The 19,928-nt window shown below is 38.7% G+C and overlaps 1 protein-coding gene across 5 annotated transcripts in view; it reads right to left on the bottom strand.

The window, feature by feature from the left end:
- The window catches only part of NFKB1 (nuclear factor kappa B subunit 1), a 110,748-nt gene that overhangs the window by 26,047 nt on the left and 64,773 nt on the right, over window positions 1-19,928 (bottom strand). For all 5 annotated transcript variants that reach the window (XM_045792580.2, XM_045792587.2, XM_045792596.2 and 2 more), the window contains 5 exons: window positions 10,941-11,104; window positions 8,948-9,106; window positions 7,382-7,486; window positions 5,289-5,380; window positions 3,311-3,449 (listed from right to left, as the gene is read on the bottom strand). In XM_045792580.2, the coding sequence (XP_045648536.1) occupies window positions 3,311-3,449; window positions 5,289-5,380; window positions 7,382-7,486; window positions 8,948-9,106; window positions 10,941-11,104 (659 nt within the window). The remainder of the gene's footprint in view (window positions 1-3,310; window positions 3,450-5,288; window positions 5,381-7,381; window positions 7,487-8,947; window positions 9,107-10,940; window positions 11,105-19,928) is intronic.

The following is a 19,928-nucleotide window of genomic DNA, read 5'->3' on the forward strand; positions in this document are numbered from 1 at the left end:
TTTCACTCATGTGGAATTTAAGAAACAGAACAAACAAGCAAAGAGAAAAAAAAGAGAGAAAGAGATAAATCAAGAAATAGACCCTTAACTATAGAGAACAAATTGATAGGTTACCAGAGGGAGGTGGGGGGGATGGGTGAAACAGGTGATGAGGATTAAGGAAGGCACTTGCTGTCATGAGCACTGGGCGGTGTATGCATGGACACGTTGAATCACTATACTGTACGCCTGAAACTAACGTAACACTGTATGTTAACTAACTGCAACTAAAATAAAAACATAAAAAAAATAAGTCAGCTTTCAGATATATCTCAGCACCTACTATATGACATATACTAAGGGGGCCTGGCTGGTTCAGTCAGTAGAGCATGCAACTCTTGAACTCAGGGTCATGAATTCAAGCCCCACGTGGGGGCTTGAATGAAATATATGACGTATACTGTTCTAGATATTGGAAATGTAGCAATGAACATGAAAGACCAAATCAATGACCTGAAGAATATTTTTCCTATTGGAGATGGAAGAAGACAACAGACATAAATTAATAGATAAGACATAATTAATAGATAATTGATAAAAATAACAATACAAAATTAGGCAACGGCACAAGGAATGGCTGCAGGGGCTGGGGCAATGGAAGGTGTGTTCAGTGACTTCTGAGAAATGTACAATGATTCCCAGGTTGTATAGTTTGGATTCATTTTCACACACTTACTCTTATATTAATGGCCTGCTACTTTTCGGACCAGTCATATGTCTGGTGTGATGACTGCTCCTTGCGACTGTTTCATCTTGGGATTTTGTAATCAAGAAGGTAATTTGTTACTTTCAATAAAATAGTTCTAATCTCACATGACTTAATCACAATGTATGTTGGCCATTCTTTCTGTGGAGCTCAACCTCTCTTATTTTTCCAGATGGTTCTTCTTATTTGTTTGTAGTACATGGAGCTTTCAGTCAACGAGAGTCTGGAAGTACTTGAAGCATCCAGGTGGGGATTTTGAACTTTTAGGAGACCCTATTCTCTAACCCCAGAATCTGATAAATCCTATTATGAATGAATGAATGAACATGCCGCTGCTGAATCTTACTCCTGATGAATAGATACCACTGGAAAAGGTAGACAGGTGGCCTAGAAACTAAGTTCAGCTTTGAATGTTTCTAGGCACATACATGTATAGGTAATCTGGGCATCCTTTTTAAACATAATTCTCTGTGTTGAAAAGAACTGACATTATGTGAAGGCATATTTTAGGAGAAGAAATCTATTTTTTCCCTCAGAAAGTCCCCCCAAATTAGCCATATTTCTCTCCTGTGTCTATTAAAGAAGAGTGTTTAGTCCAAAGCAGTGATTTTCATCTTTCTGCAGACTGAAGCATTTGGAAGACCTCAGGCTCTCGCTGTGTGGAGAAATAAGGGAAAAGGGGCTTCTAGGGAAGGCCGAGTGGGTCGGCTCCCCACTTCTACTTTAACCAGAGCCCGTCAGGTGTACCTACTGGGATTTTGCATGAAATTTTAGGTGGAGGGGAAAAAAGGCTCTTCTGTTGGCAATGTTTTCATACCACAGTAACAGAATGCACTACAAATTGGACCCATTGGTAGACTGGTCACAACCTCTGAAAAGAAATAAGAATGCATGGAATCATCTTCTAAATGCTCCTGCCACAACATGAATTCTAGGAAAAGAAGCCCCCTTCAAGAATCCCGCATCACATGTTGCTATCACAGGATCCAACACCCATGTGCATCATCACTATGGCACCTTTGTGGCTTCAGATGGTCAGGACGTGCCCCGTGACGATCATTTCATTAACCTCCCCCTATGGTCTCACTTCCCTCTAACCCAGGGGTTTCTGATTTTGTTTGTGCCATGACCCTGTTTTCAGTCTTGTGAAGTCTATGGCTCTCTTCTTAGAATCATTGTTATCAATACATAAAATACAAAATAGGCTTATAAAAAAAAACTAATTATGTTAAAGTCCATTCTATCCTTGGACCCTTTGGGGGACAGTGGACTCTAGGTTAAGAAATACCTTTTAACAATTACCCCACTGAGGGGCCTATCATGCTCATTCTGAGAGGATTCTCAATGCTGAATTTCCCACCCTGCCCTCTGGAGTTCCAGTCCTGCCTTTTGATCAGCTTATTAGAGGTAACTAAAATACGACATGTTTTAAACTAAGCTCCCTCTTTGCCCACTCAAAGCTACTTTTGCTTCCTTGATTCTTTCACCAACTCAACCATGTAACAGCCTTCCTAGGCTGGGATTCCTAGAACCATCTAGGACTCCTGAATTTTCCTTCACCTCCTACCCCAACCAGCATCTGGGTCTTCTCGACATCACCTTCTTCTTTCCTTCTTCGCACTATTTTTATGAACCTCACCTTTTCTCACTTGGACTCTTGCACTACTCTTTGGACTCCTTGTCTGCTGCTCAGATAGTCTCCTCAGTGTTCACATAAGGAAGTAGAGCCATCATTCCACATCCAAACAGGCCTGGTCAATCCCCTCTCCAGAATCGATCAGAATTCTTCAGCTGCCAATCACAGCACTTCTGAGCCTGGCCCTGGCCTTCCTTAACTGCCTTGGTCTTCAGTGGTCCACCTTGGTGCTCAGAAGGCTCACTTCTTTCTGAACAAACACTAATCGTTCAGCTCCTCAAGTGTCTTAAGCTTAGGAAACCCTTTCCTTCCCTGTTTCTCACCCAACTACTGAAATACAACCCCAGGCTGAAGAACCTTGAAGATGCTCACTTCTTGGTGGCTTCTTTCAAATCAAGAGTTCTTGGCATTCTCGTATGTGTTTATGGATCCTTCCCTTTGGGAGCTTATCGAGATCATAATTCGCATTATAAGTATGTAAGGAGACTATTCTCTCCCCTTCTTGGGGTGTCTTTTGTGAGGAAAAGAATGGTGCTTTATTCATTTTTATGGTTCCGCATTGCATGGTGGCTGGGTCTCCCATTCTGTTGCTGGAGGCCAGTTGATGGAGCGACTAATTCTCCTGAACAGCAAGCCTATCGTTCCATCTCACCTGCCCGAACCCCAACAAATGATTGATTCTCAAATTCAAAGACCAATTCTCAAATATCTAAATTGCATATAAGCTTGGTAAAAATAACACTATTTTGAAAGGCTGGACTTAATTCCATGATCCCCAAAATAGCATGTTACTTCTCTCTTCTCTAAAAATAAGGACAATGGGTCTGGGGACCAATTCCTAGGAAGTGGTTCAAAGGATCAACTGATCTTTTCTAATCAGCTTTGTCCTTTTATGGGAATAAGCACAAGAATGTAAACAACTGAGTTACCTTTGATTTCAGGGTAGTAGAGAAAAGGTTTGGGTTCGCTGGTTTCCAGATCAGATTTCCTCCGAAGCTGGACAAACACGGAAGCTGGTTTTGTGATGTTGACATCTTTATACTTTGGAGTTTTGAAGACGATGGCGAACTGCAGGATACAAAGATCCAAATGTTGGGGTGGGCCTATATCTTTTTTCCAGCAATGCTAACTCATTAAACATATTCTTTATGCCCAATGTTTAGACACAGTATCCTAAAAAATACAGCATCCTAGAGAAAGTTACAAACTCAGAATTCTGTAGCCATACATTGTGATTAAACTGCCACTGTGAAATTGAATAGAAGACTCTGCTAATGTTTTGCAAATTTGTCTAATATTTCAAGTATCTTCCAGTTAGAAATAACTCTGTGAGTAAAATACATTGCATACTCCTTCTTCTCTTCTAAATCAGCCCTAAAATGCTCCAAAATTATTTACAGCAACATCAGAAACACTGGTTGTGGAATGAAAGTGAAGAATATAGCACTACAATCAGCCTGCAGGTCAGCTGACGAGGAGAGGAAGCTAAATCCTGCAAGGGAGACATGTATTTTCAAGTGAGGGTGGCCAACGCTCTAGGCATCGAGGGCATTCTGTAATACCTCTAAGCTAGCCTGCTCATTAATTTCTGGTAGTGCCACAACAGTCTGATGTTTTTACAGTTTCTTGTTTGTTTTTTTGACTATGTAATATATTCGAGAGTTTGTAAAATATAGAAAGGTACACAGTGGCATATACTATATGCATACACCTGCATACACCTCTCCTGGCATGCCAATCCGGCAGTTCCCACTGTGAGCCTGTCCCCAGAGGGAAACATGGTGACGTTATTCATTCCTTTTGTATTCTTCCCGAGTTTCTTTATGCCTACACAAACACGAACACTCAATCTTTTTTTTAATGCACTTTCTTTTGTATCTTTAAAAAAATTTTAATGTTGTACTTGTGAGATTCTTCCATATTGGTTCATCAATTACTCATTCTCTTTAATAACTGCATAATATTTCCTCACACAGATTCACCATAATTCATTTAACTGGCCACTTAGTGATGGACATTTGGATTGTTTCCAATTTTGGGGGGTGAAAATAGTATTTCTCAATCACTCAGAGTGATTAGGATGCGAAACAGCATTTTCATCTCTTAGTCATATACTCAGTTGTCACTGGGAACTCTTGATTTATCATGATAATATCAGCCTCAAGTAGAAGACTCTTCCTTTCAATGCTTTTCATTAGAATATCTCTTTAACAGGTCTCACCATAATTACTCCAGTAGAGCATTGTAACCGACTGACTGTGTCCCCTCAAAATTCACATGTTGAAGCCCTAACCCCTAGTGTGGCTATATTTGGCGAAAGGGCTTTTAAGTAATTAAGTTTACATGAGGTCATGAGGGTACGGTTGCGACTGGATAGGATTAGTACTCTTATAGGAAGAGACATCAGAGAGCTCTCTCTCTGCCCTGTGAGGACCCAGCCAGAAGGTGGCTGTCTGCAGGCCAGGAGGAGAGAGCTCTCACCAGGAACCAACTCTGTCAGGCTTTGATCTGGGACTTTTAGCCTCCAGAACTGTGATGAAATAAATTTCTGTTGCTAAATACACCCTGTTGATGGTATTTTGTTATGGCAGTCTGAACAGACTAATACAAATACTTAAAATATTTCCACAAAAGGACCCGATGGCCATTGCCTTAATGGGTAGGTGACGAGACACCCGAATGAAATGTCATGACAAGACCTCAGAGCCAGTGGTCTAAGGCCTTGCTCATAATTCTGTGGTAGAAAACTTTTCTGGAAGACCTGCAAGTCTTAAAAATAGTACTCTTTTATGAAAGTTAAATAAGTGTTTATGATTTTTTTCCTTTTTCATACATGGAGATCAAGTACTGAATTTCAACAAGACAGAAAATGTAAAATCATCATCACCACCATCATCATCCACTTACTTGTCTATGAACATCTGTGGGGGAAAAATCTCCAAATCCTTCCCAGATCCCACCATTTTCCTCCTCTTCGTAAAATCGAATCTGGATGTCATCTGCAAACAGTCACATTCAGACGTATAATTTCACATAGAGTAATAATATTTATAAGCACACTGAAAAATGCAGCTGGTTCAAGTTTCTACCTAGTATGTACTTAAACTTTTAAAAAGTAATTAATATGACATAGACTTTTGAATCATTTAAAAATTTTCACAAATTACCGTTTTACTAGTTACCACAGTAATGGACCCCGAGTTTCATTTACATTGAGAGAATACTAGATTTACCTATTTGATCTGACTTTTCTCTTAATCAGTCTTTGACCTTCCCACTTCTCCATCACTAACCCGATTCATTCCTGAGGAACATGAAGGATATTGAGGAATTCAGAATCTGAAAACGTGGTTCAAACTCCATATAGATCTATATAATAATATTTAACTTATATAAAGTACACTCTATGGCAGACACTATGTTAAGTGATTTATATGTATACATTAACTGATTTCATCCTCCCAATAACTCTGTGATGCAGGTGTACTTTAATATCCTCATTTTGCAGAAGAGAAAATGGAGTCCAGAGAGGTTAAGTGACTTATCCAAGGTTGAAAAGCTAGTAAATGGAGAAGTTGAACACAGACTCCAGGCTCATAAACATTCTACTATGCTGCTTCCCTATAATACTTTATCAGTCCATACTGAAAAGTTGTTAAAAATATTGTATCAGCCAAGTCCCTTTGGATGAAATAAGAATATGAATAAGAATGCCTAATTTCACACTTGTGTCATGGGTTCTAGTTCTGCAGAAATATGACAATATAACTCAGATTGGCATCTCCCTGGCTTCACTTCACTTCCCTTCCTATAGGACTGCACTATTGACTTATGAAAACTAAGTTCATATTTCTAATTAAATAGAATTTTAGAAATATTAGGGTTGGATAAAACATCTCATTATCTTCTGGTCAATTCCTTTGCCTTCAGGTAGGTTTAAAGTGGACCTGGTTATTCAGACTCTTTAAGCCAGGTACAAGACTTCTCTTAATAAGCCATTCCAGTGTAATGATAATGATTAAGAATTACATTTATAAATAAAGGTACTCAGATTGTGTTTACTCATTGAATGCACACATATTACCTGGATTGAACGGGTTAAAAGAAGGCCAATATCAGGATATGCAGAGAAAGTGTAAACTTTTTTTGGATAAAGATACATACACCTTTACCTTAAAATTGGATTGTATTTTTTTCTGACTTTTAAATCTCAGGCCATTGGCCTCAAATAAATGAGAGCTTTCTTTTTTTAAAGCCATCATTCTTTTATTTAGGAGCTAGAATTTTAGTTAGGCACCCTCACTTTGAAAATGCTTGTCACTTTGTAGTGAGTAGATCTTTATTATGCCACACGATCGCTGTAGTTTAAAAACGAGTTGTTTGAGAAAACAGCACAATCTCCTTCACCTTTGCTAATTTATAAATCTTGTACCATTACTAATGAAAGGTAAATGCCAAGAACCTTTTCTGAAAGTGAAAATTATGACAAATATGCTGTGAGAATTTCCCTATAGTCCTTATTCTCTTTTTCATAATCGACATCAGAGTGTCACATGGAAGTTTTGGAGAAGCTCTCTCAGTGTTGCAACGAAGCCTTATAAGAGAAACTAAATTAACAATTTTACACTATATAAAACATTATTTACTCTGTATGCATGGGCACATGTGCGTGTGTGTGTGTGTGTGTGTGTGTGAAGCATGGGCTATTACTCATTTATTTTAGTTTAAGTTCAGATACCAGAGTTTAAAATACAGAAACACTGAAATGTCACTGCCTGATCATTATTTTTTTAATTTCTCTTCACTTCTATTGAAAGTTTTAAAATGAATTAGTTGGGTTAAAAAAAAAACCACAGACATATTTGGAAGAGGTGAAATGTATAAATTTTCTAAAGAGTTCTATGGCAGAAAAGGCATATTACTGGCTTTACTGCTAAAAAGGGACTGACAGACTCACTCAGAATTACATTTCACATTCTGAGACCAGAGCATATATTTACCTTTCTGAACCTTGTCACAGAGAAGATAAATCTCTTCCCCTCCGGTTACGCATCCAGCTGTCCTGTCCATTCTTACAATTTTCAAGTTGGACGCATTGGGGGCTTCTGTCCACAGGAGAAAAACAACAAACGTCATGCTTTATCCTCAGTTTTATAAGCTAATCTTTTATGGGGAACCCTGCCCTTAGCACAATAACCAAAACAAAGTTCAAATAGTTTATTGTGGTGAGCATTAAGCAACGTATAAAATTGTTTAATCGATACGTTGTATGTGTGAAAGTAATATAATACTGTTATGTTAATTATACTTGAATTAAAAAATAAATAGATGCTTTTGCTTATATTGCTTTAACAAGGATACAAATAAAAAAGCTTTCAGAAGTCCTCACTTCTTGAGCATGGATCTTTCATTACTACCTAAACACATGAGGCAGAAAGGAGCAATATTTATTTCTCCCACTAACACGATAAGAAAGATTCATACAGAAAGAGAAAGAGCTTTTCTGATGTTTCAGGAAGTACCAAGCCAATGGATTTGTGGAATTTCATGTAGGTCAAGACCTTCAATTATTTCCAAGATACTGATATACTGTTTACAAGAGTCCTAAAGATTTAGAAAAAGCACCCAATTTTCTTAAACTGCTTATAAATTCTTATTTTACTGAGAGAAAAAAATGGAGAGGTTATAGTTCTTTTCCCCAGACTAAATTAGAATTCTGTGTGGTTAGGGGCAAAAGTTTCTTGTGGTAATAGTATAAAGCTTCCTTTTTTTTTTTTTTTTTTTTTGCTCCCACAGCTGCATTTTAAGGTGATCTTTAGTATACAAGTATACATCATTTTATAACTCTTTCACTTCCCTTCCAACTTGTTTAAATTAGAGAAATCGGTCAGTTGTTGTACGTGGGGCACGGAGTTTCCTCCTTAGACCGAACCCTATAAACTTGCAGTGAGCCTAAGAACCACGCTTGCAGCCTTCTTTGATTTAATAAATCCCATGCACACCAAACAAGAAATCTGCAGGGTAAAGCTGAAGACCACTGTAAAACTCTTTTAAAAAGTATGAGGAACTACAGACTGAAATAGAATTTTGAAGTCATATACTGTCTAGACCACTCATTCAGTTAACTTGAAGTTCTTACTTTGAAAAAAGCTAGAACATGCAAGAAAGAAGACGGATAAGAATAACAGTTGTTTTTATTCACATCTGTTTAGAACCTCAACAGAAAATAATGAGGTATTTTTCCAGGAGCACCAACAATGGTTGGTATTCATAAATTCATAAATAATAAGAGATCTGCCATCCTCAAATGGCACATAAAAGTCTAGCATGCACATTGGAGGAAAGAGAACCATATTTATTGCATGACTCGTAACATTCGCTTTTAATCTAGACATCTTTCAAGCAGGATTTTAGTATTCCCATTTTGCAGATGATAAATGTGAGCCTCCAAGAGACTAAGTTGCTTGCCCTGGGACTCTGAGCTAGTAAGTAACTGCCAGGGCTGGGTTAAAAGTCTCAACGTGACACTGTATCAAGCTGCCTCCCGTTAGAAGTCAAGGACTCACTGCTGTCGTAGATGGCGTCTGACACCACGGGCTCCAGGCGCCTCGTGAAGCTGCCGGTGCTGTCTGGAAGAAAAGCTGTAAACATGAGCCGCACCACGCTGAGGTCCATCTCCTTCGTCTGCTGAAGAGCTGCCTGGCGGATGATCTCCTTTTCCCGATCTACGACCATACAGCACAGCGCATTCATGGCCAGGGAAAGAGTGAAGCCAGAACACTTTAGATAAGATGACTTTATAAAGCCCAAATACAAAAACATGAATTGAAAACAAAAATCTTTTTCTTTTGAAACTGTTTGTATTGCTAATAAAATTATTTAAAGTGTCTCATTTATGTCATCCAAATTAAAGGCATCAAAAGAAGACCTGCATTTTCTCTGGATGATACTGAAAACTCTCCTCCGTGTATCAGACTGCCTCTGTCCTTTCTTACGTTCCCCTGACTTCTCCTTTTTCTCCCTACAGTTACAGTTAAGGGCCCAAAAGATGTGTGGCCATAGAATGCAATAAGCTGATTATGCATCAGTTGTATTGTGAAATGTGAAAATTAAGGCTTCCAAAAGCTCCCTGTGCACAGGGACCATGTTCATGCCACAGCGCCTAGCACAGTGCCTGGCACATAGGGAGTACTCAAACAATTTTTCTGGAGAAACTGAATGACTCCAGGGCATCTGACTCCCTCCTCGCCTCCTGATGCAGCTTTGTGCTGGTGGAGCTGCTTGTATTTAAGTTATAGTATCATCAAAGGTGATAATTCAAGTGGAGAGTACTGTAAAAGCGCCACAGGTAAGAGACAGGGAATTTCAAAGGAGGGGAGAATCCAGAGGCTTTGGAGCAGAAGAGACATATGTTTTCAGTCTCGAAAGGATGGTACAACTTGAACATACGAAGAAAGTAAATAAAGGCATTCCAGGAAGAGGGAACAGCAAGAATAGAACGAATGTGCCAAGGAGAGGAAGTGAGAAATTGTGGTGTTTCTATGGAATAATCCAGTTTGACATGAAGGGGTGTTGTGGGAAAGAGCCTTGGAAATGCAGACAGGGGCAAGCTTTTGAAAGGCCTAAAAGGCCAGCTTTCGAATTTGGATTTTGTAGGCAGCAGGGAGATACTGAGTAGTGGTGAGCATAGGCTTCTGCAAGATCCATCTGGCCCCAGGGTGTAAACTGGCTCAGAGGTGGGGACGGAGAGAAGCAGAGCAAGGAAAATGGAGGGAGGAGTGGAGCGCAAGAAAGAGCACAGGGGAGTGGGGCCACAGGTTTTGGAAGCAAGAAGGAAGATTCACTCAAAGGTGACATGAAGGTTTCGAGTCTGGACATGAGAATGTGGTTAGTGGAAAAACAGTGATCTGTTTTGGGTCTCCCGAGTATCAGATGATGACAGGATGACCAGACTAATGGCCAACGTGTGAAAGCAGAAATGGCACGTGTGGTAGCACAGGGATTGGGGTTGAAAGAAAAAATAGAAGTAAAAGCAGGGAAACATAAAATCACAGCATTTTTATGAGAAACAGAGTAGTTTACGATGTGCCAGAAGAGCCAGAAGGGATTCCTTCTAATAAAGTGAGCCGGGCAGGTAAAACGGAGGAAACTAAACCAGAGGAACTAAGTGTTGACTTACGCATTGGTTTTGACAGGCTGAAGAGGGCAGGGTGCAGTGTTTGAGGTCGAGGAAGACACATACAAAGGTAGGAATCTGCGTCAGGTGTTCAGGGGCAGTGATGGGGAGAAGCGGATACATGGCAGGGTTGGAGATAAAGCTGGAAAGGTAGCTGGGGCCAGACTGAGGGCTTTGTATACCAGGCTGTGGAGGCACAGATTTTATTCTAGAAGATAGCAGGATGCCATCAAAGGTTTCTGAGCAGGGAAAGTGTGTCAGCAGCTTGAGGTCCAGTCTGGGAGGAGGAGAAACCTGGGGCAGACAGATGAGAATCTAGTGTACCCACCACAAGTAAAGGAGGTCCCGATCTCAAAGGCCCAGGCTGAGGGCATGACGCTCACCTGTGAGCTGCCGGTCTCCTCCGCCTTCCGCTTGCAAGTAAGCCAGATCAGGGTGCACCAAAAGTCCGGGATTGTAGCCCTTCGTACATGCCTCTGTCATCCGTGCTTCCAGTGTTTCAAATACTTTTTTCTTTGTCACATGAAGTATACCCAAGTTTGCAAAGCTGGAGAAAAAGCAGTAACAGTGACAACCACCACCAAAAGTTAGGCCGTCAATGACGAGAGCCTGGTTTTACTTTAGCAAAGTGGCTTTTAAAAAGAATCTAGGGGCCCTCAATTGCTAGGGCCCACACTATAATCAAACCCGTTACTATGTCTGCAGTGAAACATATAAAGTAGACTCACAAAGGGAATAATAAAGACTACAAACCACTGCACAGCAGGTCGGATTCGGTTTTGCCACCACATGAGTCTGTGGCAAACTCAGCAGAATCTTTTGGTTTTCAGGGTTTATTAGACTTTCAAATGACAATTAAGGGAGTGGGGTACACACACATATATGTCTTAGTAAGGAAGTTTTACCTAGACTCATTATGAAGTATTTTCTAGGAGAGCTGTTAAAGATTTTTAAAAAAATTCTGAATATAGTACTAACTTATTTAATTTTTTTAAAGAATAAGAGGAATATTATATTTGGAAGGATTTTTTTTCTTTTGGATCATCCATGGGTTTCTGGATGGGATTTAAAGTCTACAGTGGAGTCCCATCTCCTCAGAAAATACGTTAATAAGCTAAATAAAACAAGTTAAGGGATTTTAAGAAAAAACATAAATTATTCCAGTCATTCATTTTTTAAAGTACATGAAACAAATAAGCATATTCAAGAAACATAATACAACAAACAAAAAAGGACTTTACTGAGGAGACCCATTTGTTCAACAAGTATGTGTTCAGCTCCTTATTTGTGCCAGGCACTGTCCCAGGTGCTTTTGTCAGCACCCAGGGAATGCCTCCCTCCGCAGAATTTATATGCTAGTGTAACCAAAGAAGAGATTTTACAGTATAATTTAGAAGGTAATGAGTGTTACCAAGAAAAATGAGGTAGGAATGGAGAAAAGGAAAGGTAGTAGTAGAAGACATGATGTTTTAAAATAGGGAGAGGCCAGAAAAGGCCTCATTCAAAAGGTGACAAGTGAGCAAAGACTCGAAGAAAGTGAGGGAAAAGATGTGGATATATGGAGGAACAGCATTCAAGGCAGAAGGAACAGCAAGTGCGAAGACCCCGAGGTAGGACCATAACTGGTGTTTTCAAAAAGACAACACTGGCAAGGAGGCCAAAGTTGCTGGAGGAAAATCAACAAGACGTGAGTAGTAAGTGAAAAGTTCAGAGAGATAAGTGGGCTCACAGACCCTTTAAGGCCTTGTCAGCTGTTACAAAGACTCTTCTTTTGCTCTGGCTTTTACCCAGAAAGAAAAAAGAAAAATTAGTAACGGAAGACAAATATTATGACAACTGGACTGGATGAAACAAAGAATAAGATAATGTGGGAAGAGTAGATGAACTAGAGGAAGAAAATATAGGAGGTGAAGGCAGAACGAGATGAGCTCTTAGACAGAGGCCCAGAGACACAATGAGAAACATGTCCAGACAGAGACAGAAAAACGTAGGACATGAACTAGCACGATGCATGAATCTGTCCAATCACTATATTGTGCACCTGAAACTAATGTAACATTGTGTGTCAACTACGCTCGAAAAGAAAAGCAGGAGAGCTGAGACACATGGAGAAGAAAATAGACCAACAGAATGTAAGCTCCTGAGGGCAAAGATCTGCAGTGCCTAGAACAGTGCTTGACGTATGGGTGTCTAATAATACGGGTGTCTAATAAATGTCTGTTGAATAAACGAATGCATGAGTTAATACAGCACAGAAAAATATGCAACATGACACACTGATATGCATGGAAGCATAGGCAGTTTTTAGAAACAACACCTTCATCTTTTGGCCTTTCAGGCTATACTCCTACGAAATCATCCACAGCTACCCGTATAAAGGCAGTGACAGTGACAAACACCTACGTAACACCTTACACTTTGCCATATAGAAAGCGATTTTCATGTATATTCTTTAACTAATCCCTGTGAAAAGGGCATCATCCTTATGTGAATAACTTATTTACTCTGGTAATAAATGAAACAATACAGAAACAAATCTTCTATTTCAGATAATCATGGGAGTAACAGGGACCAGATTGAACCTTGCACCTTGAGTAACATAAAACACACGAAAAAATGGTTTTCCAACACTGAACAACAGGCAGCACAGGACAGTGATCCTTAAGAAAAACAACTAAGTTGAATCCTACAATAATGCTTGTTTAATGCCTAGACTTTCCAGGCTGCAGCATAAGAAAGGAGACCTAAACAGAACCTGGCAATCTCCCTGAGTTTTGGCGACAGAGTTAAAAATTTGGGGAGGCTGAAGAGGCTAGAATTCACAGTCAGAGAACCAGAGAAGAAAGAAACACACACACAGAGATAATCAGAGATGTACAGTGGCCCTGCCTTGAGACTTCAGCTAAGTACTGATCAGAGCATGTGTGTAAGGAAACAACCTGAGACTGGGGAAAAAAAAAAACAAAACACCAGAAATAAGCAGACAAAACATTCCTTGGAGCACACATGGGGCTGGAATAGTTCAAGAAATCTTGTAATACATGAATCATCAGGATGAATATTCAGAAAGTTATTGGCTTAGTAATGGTGTCAAATTAACCCTAGACTAAAGGTTGCTTTGGTTTCCTTAGCTAAGAAGTAAGTCTAAAAAGGATCAGACTGTTCCCAAATTTAATTTTATCCCAATGTTCAAAAATATTTAAAGGCATACCAAAAAAAAAAAAAAAAAAGCCAGCATGCAACAATCCAAAATTCAAAATGTCCACCATTCAATCAAAAATTGCCAGGCATACAAAGACGTAGGAAAATACAGCTTATAATGGGGATAGAAACCAATCAATAGAAACAGATCCAGAAATGAGACAGAACACAAAATTTGTAGACACATACATTGAAATAGTTATTATAGATATGTTCCATATGGTTAAGAGGGTAAAAGGTTTAATACGTTAAGGAGTACATGCAAGAAATAAAAGAGATGCCAAACAAACCTACAGAGACGAAAACGGCAACAGCTGAAAAGAAAAATAACTAGATGGAATTAGGAGTATGTTAGACACTATAAACCAAAGGATTAGTGAACTTGAGGACACAGTAATGGAACTATTCAAAATGAAACACAGGAAAAAGAACAAGTTTTAAAAATAACAGATCACCAGTGAGATACGGGACAATTTCAAACAGCCAAACATACAAGAAATTGGTGTTTCAGAAGAAGAGGAAAAAGAGGAGTGGATGGAAAAAATATTTTGAAAAAATAATGCCGACATGTTTTAAAATTTAATAAAAAATTCTAAACCCAGAGATCTAAAAATCTTAGTGAACCCCAAAGCACAAAAAAATGAATAAACCTATGCTAATGCCCATAATAAAATTGCATCAAACTAGCAAAGAGAAATTAAAATTAATGAAGAGAAAATTTGAAAAGCTGACAGAGAAAAAAGTGACACACTATGTGAAGAGGCACAAAATACGAGAATGACGGCAGGTCTCTTGCTGGCACAAGGCAAGCCAAAGACCCTGGGGCAGCACATTTGGAGAATGTGAAAAAAGAACATTGTCAACCTGGAATTCTATAGTCTTCAAAACTATCTTTCTAACACAGAGACAATATAAAGAGTTTAAATATGTATGACAACTGAAGAATTTATTAGCAGCAGACCAGCAGTAGAAGAAAAAGGGAAGGAAGGGCTTCAGGCAGAAGAAAATGCTGCCAGACAGAAATCTTGACCTATGAAACAGAATGAAGAGCACTGCCAATGATAAATATGTGGTTAAATATAAATGCTTTTTTCCTTATTTAAAATTTCTTTTAAAAGATAATCGAGCATGCAGCCACTCTGGAAAACAGTGTGGAGTTTCCTTGAAAAGTTAAAAATGGAACAACCCTATGACCCAGCAACTGCACTACTAGGTATTTACCCAAAGGATACAAACTTAGTGATTTGAAGGGGCACCTGCACCCCAATGTTTATAGCAGCCATGCCCACAATAGCCAAAATAGGGAAAGAGCCCAGATATCCATCGACAGATGAAGGGATAAAGAAGATGTGGTATGTATATATATATACAATGGAATATTACTCAGGCATCAAAAAATGAAATCTTACTGTTTGCAATGTGGATGGAACTAAAAGGTATTATGCTAAGTGAAATAAGTCAGTCAAAGACAAATACCATATGATTTCTCTCATATGTGTAATTTAAGAAACAAAACAGATGAATAGGGGAAAGGGAAGGAAAAATAAGACAAAAATTGAGAGGGAGGCAAACCATAAGAGATGCTGAACTATAGAGAACTGAGGGTTGCTGGAAGCGAGGGGGGTTGGGGGGGGTAGTTGGGTGATGGGCATTAAGGAGGGCACTTGAAGTAATGAGCACTGGGTGTTATATGCAACTGATGAATCACTGAATTCTACCTATGAAACTAATAAAAAAATAATTGAGCACTTAAAGCAAAAATTTAAGAAACAGTATATTGTGGAACTTATCCCATCTGTGGATGTAAACTAGGGCACACAATAGCACAGGGGCGGAGACAGGGGAAATGGAGGTACTGTTCATATTAACTATATACGAGGAAGTATAATGCTACGTAAAGGTAGACTGTGACAAATTAAAGGTGTGTAGTATAGCAAGCTGTAAAACAGTTTCTGAAAACTAGAAAGAGGTATAAACTAAAAAGAAGATAAAGTAATATCAAATAAGTAATCTAAAAGAAGACAGCAAGAAGAGGAAAAGGGGAACAAAAATCAGATGCGATAAGCAGAAAACAAATAGCAAGATGGTAGAGCGAAACGCAGCCCTATCAGTAATCAGATTAAATATAGATTATTTAAAGACCTCAATTAAGAGGCAGAGAGTGTCAAATCGAATAAAAAAAATAAGACCCAACTATTTGCAGTGCATATTTACTCTGACTATAAAGACACAAATAGGTTAAAACTAAGAGGACCGGCAAAAAAATGTTCCACGCTAACATTAATGAGCAGAATGCTGGGGGGATGCCTGGGTGGCTCAGTTGGTTAAGTGTCTGTCTTTGGCTTAGGTCATGATCCCAGGGTCCAGGGATCGAGCCCCGGGGTGAGCTCCCTGCTCAGTGGGGAGTCTGCTTCTCCCTCTTCCTTTGCGCACCCCCCTCCTGTTTGCTTTCTCTCTCTTGCATAGATAAATAAAATCTTTTTTTTTTCTTAAAAAAATCTGAAATAGCTATATATTAGTATCAGTCGAGGTAGATTTTTGAGCAAAAAATATTACCAGGGATAAAAGAGGGTCATCTCATAATGACAAAGGGATCAATTCATTAAGCAGACATAAGAATCTTGAATGTTTATGTGCCTGATAAAAGAGCTTCACGATACAAGAAGCAGAATCTCATAAACTGGGAGAAGAAGTAGGTATCTATAAATACCTTCAGAGATTTCAGCACCTCTCTCTCAAGAACTGACAGACCAAGTAGGGAGAAAGTCAGTAAGGATATTGAAGACTTGAACAACACTATCAAACAAATTGACCTAACTGACATTTACAGAACATGCATTCAATCTGACTAGACTAATCATTCTTTCTAAGTGCACAAAGAACATTTACCAAGCACACCATATTCTGATCCATCAAACAAGTCTCAATAAATTTAAGAGGATTGAAATCATACCAAGTATTCTCTTAACAGAATGGAACTCGATCAGATATCAATAAATGAATGATACCTAGGCAGGGGGTATATTTAAATCAAGATGTAATAATTAATTGTCAAGCCGGGTGTTGGGTACAGTGAGGTCTCATTGTGGTCTTCTTTCTACTTTTGTGTATATTTGAAAATTTCTGGAATAAAATGTAAAAGAAAACAAGAGCAGGCATATTACTAATAGCACGCAACTGAAAAGCCTGAGGATCGTAAATGTTAATACGCGGGAATGCAAGCTGGTACAGCCACTTTGGAAAACAACTTGGCAGAGTCTCTTTTCAAAACAAATAGACCCTTAGGATCCATCCCTTCAGTTCCACTCCTCAGTATTTACCTAAGACCAAAAGAAATGAAAACCTAAGTTCACACAAAAAGTGGTTCTGTCATCAACAACGGGAAATAAACTAAACGTTCTTCAGCAGGCGGACTGACACGCCGTGACGTGCATCAGCGCAATGCGACACGACTTTGCGATGAAAAGGAGTAAGCTGGTGATACTCGGAACGAGCTGGACGAATCGCAGATGCGTTATGCTAAGTGAGTGAAGCCAGACTCAGAAAGGCTACATGTTGCGTGAGTCCATTTCTAAGTCATTCTATAGGCAAAACTATAGGGGTAGAAAACAGATCAGGAATTGCCGGGGCCTGGAGTGGGAGGTAGAGTTGCCTCCAAAGGGGCACACAGGATTCTGGGGGCAACAGAACTATTCTACACCTGCATTGTGGTGCTTATTCCAGTATTTGCCAAAACTCATAGAACTGTACACTTTAAAGGATAAATATTACAGTATTTAAATTATACTTTGCTTCAGTAAAACCTGACAAAATTTTTTTTTAAAAAGATGGCTATCACAGTTAATAATAAGACTGGGACTACAATCTTGTGTCTTACTCAAAATGCCATATTCTATACCAGTGGTTTGCAAAGTGTAGTCTCCAGATCAGCGGCATCAGTGATTCCTGAGAACTTATTAAAATGCAAATTTTGAAACCCTATCCCAAACCTACTGAATCAGAAACTCTGACGGTGCAGCTTGGCAGTTTGTATTTCAGCAAATCCTCCAGGAGGTTCCAATGCACCTAAAATTTGAGAACCGCTGCTCTATGCTATGTAAGAGTAATGAGATCAGAAACTTTGAGAGGAGGCCTGGCTCAGTATTTTTATAAAGTGACCAAAGGTGACTTTAACTAGCAGTCAGGTTTGAAATCCTCTGTACTGTGCCAGATGTTTCCATCATTATCATCATCATCTGGGAACTACCGCTGTCCTCTGGGTAGGTTCAAACCCCCATGCCATTAGGTTGGGATTCTAAAGGGGCCTCTCTATCTGGCCTTTCTTCCTCTCAGGACTCAAACACTGACTTTATAGCTGGCACAAGATTCAAAAGCACCCTGACTTACAATCTACACCCAAATTTGGAAGTTGGACACTTCCAATCTTAGTCCATACTTTGTTCATTTTCTCCAGCCAGCATCTTTTTTGTGCATTCGGGGTTAACATGATGAAACTGCCAATAATCAATTGTTTTTGGACCTACAAAAACACCAATTTATTATGCTTTGCACTAGCTCATTGAGGGAGGCCTTGTTTCTCCTTTGTATTTATATATCCACTTCTAGTGCTTACCAATTGGTATATGCCATAAATATTAGTTAAAAAAAAACCAACAACTTCAGATCTCTCTAAATCAGGGCTGCCAGGAAACAGAGGGTGTGGTGATTATTGGTGAGGAAGGTGGCTTAAAGCAAAGTCAAGTAACAGATAGTTTCCACTGACTGAAAATTTCAGAGAACTAAAATGTTGTTGAAACAAACCGTTTATATTCAAGGTCAAAAATAAAATACCGAACTAAAATTATTTTTATGAGGACAGGCACTAAAAACTAACTAAACAAATGAGTAAGAAATAAAATGTAAAAAATTAGAGCTAAGTAAAAAAAAATTTTAAAGGCAAAATCTCCCAAATGTAGGCACTCAAACCTGTAGCTGTGACTCATGTTATCTAAAACATGAATATTTTAATCTAGATAACAAAATATCTTTGAAAAAAGAAACTAAATCTTATTGAGAACTCCAAAGAAAAGTATTTCTTTGGTTTTGCTCATTTATTTTTTTTTAATTTGCTTTTATTTTTTAAATTTTAATTCCAGTATAGTTAACATACAGTTTTGTATTAGTTTCTGGTGTACAATATAGTGATTCAACAGTTCCATACATTACTCAGTGCTCATTAAGATAAGTGTACTCTTAATCCCCTTTGCCTATTTTACCCTCCCCCCCAGCTCCCCTCTGGCTTTGATAATTTAAAAGTTATTTATCTCTCCTGAGTTATTATTTTTTTTTATTCTTTTCGATATGTTGGATTGGTGCCCTGCTCATGAATATATACTCTTATTCTAAGCTGTATTATTGAAGACAGGTTATCTTGGTTCCATTTCTAGTATTGGCAAGTCTAAGGAATAACTCTGGCTATCTTCCTTAATTTCTCTAGGTGCTATTCTTACCTACAAGTTAGAACCAAGTAATAGTAATCGATGACATTCCATAAATATACACATCGCAAGTCAGCTCATGTTCTTTCATAATATTAGCTAATGTTAGCTCAGTCTAGAATTTCTGAGAGGCAAGGGCCTGGAGATAAATTCTGTAGCCCAACATTCATATTTTCTAAAGGAAAGAATTACGGTTCTCAAGAAGTCATACAAATTGCCTCTAATCCTACTGCTGAGAGTGACAGAAATGACCAGAGAATTCTGGTTTCCAGATTACTAGCATATTCTCTCTAATGAAATGCAACAGGTTCTGACATCGGAAACTTAAAAAAAAAAAAAAAAAAAACAAGAGAGACAAATCATGAAGGAAGTACTATATTTTAGAAAACACCGTAGGCAAAAGTTTCTCAATTAAAGGTTAATTATAAAGGGAGTACTAGCGTTTCATAGAACATTCTGAACAAGAAAGTCTACTGAGCCTGTTGTAACTCTTCAGTGGCCTCCTCTTGACCAAATTTCTCAGTGGAATTGTATGGGGTTACAAAAATCCCACAGCGCCATGACGAGACATCTTCATGATCAAACTTAGGAGTGTAGATGCTCAAAATGTTTGTTGAATGAATGAGTTCTCCCAACTACGGGGCTCCAAGGCAAGAGGGGAAGGATTTCCTTCCTTTCCTTAGAAACAGGGAA

The sequence above is a fragment of the Ursus americanus genome, chromosome 8 (genome assembly GCF_024610735.1).
Source record: "Ursus americanus isolate L20-20 chromosome 8, mUrsAme1.1.p, whole genome shotgun sequence".
NCBI lineage: Eukaryota > Metazoa > Chordata > Mammalia > Carnivora > Ursidae > Ursus > Ursus americanus.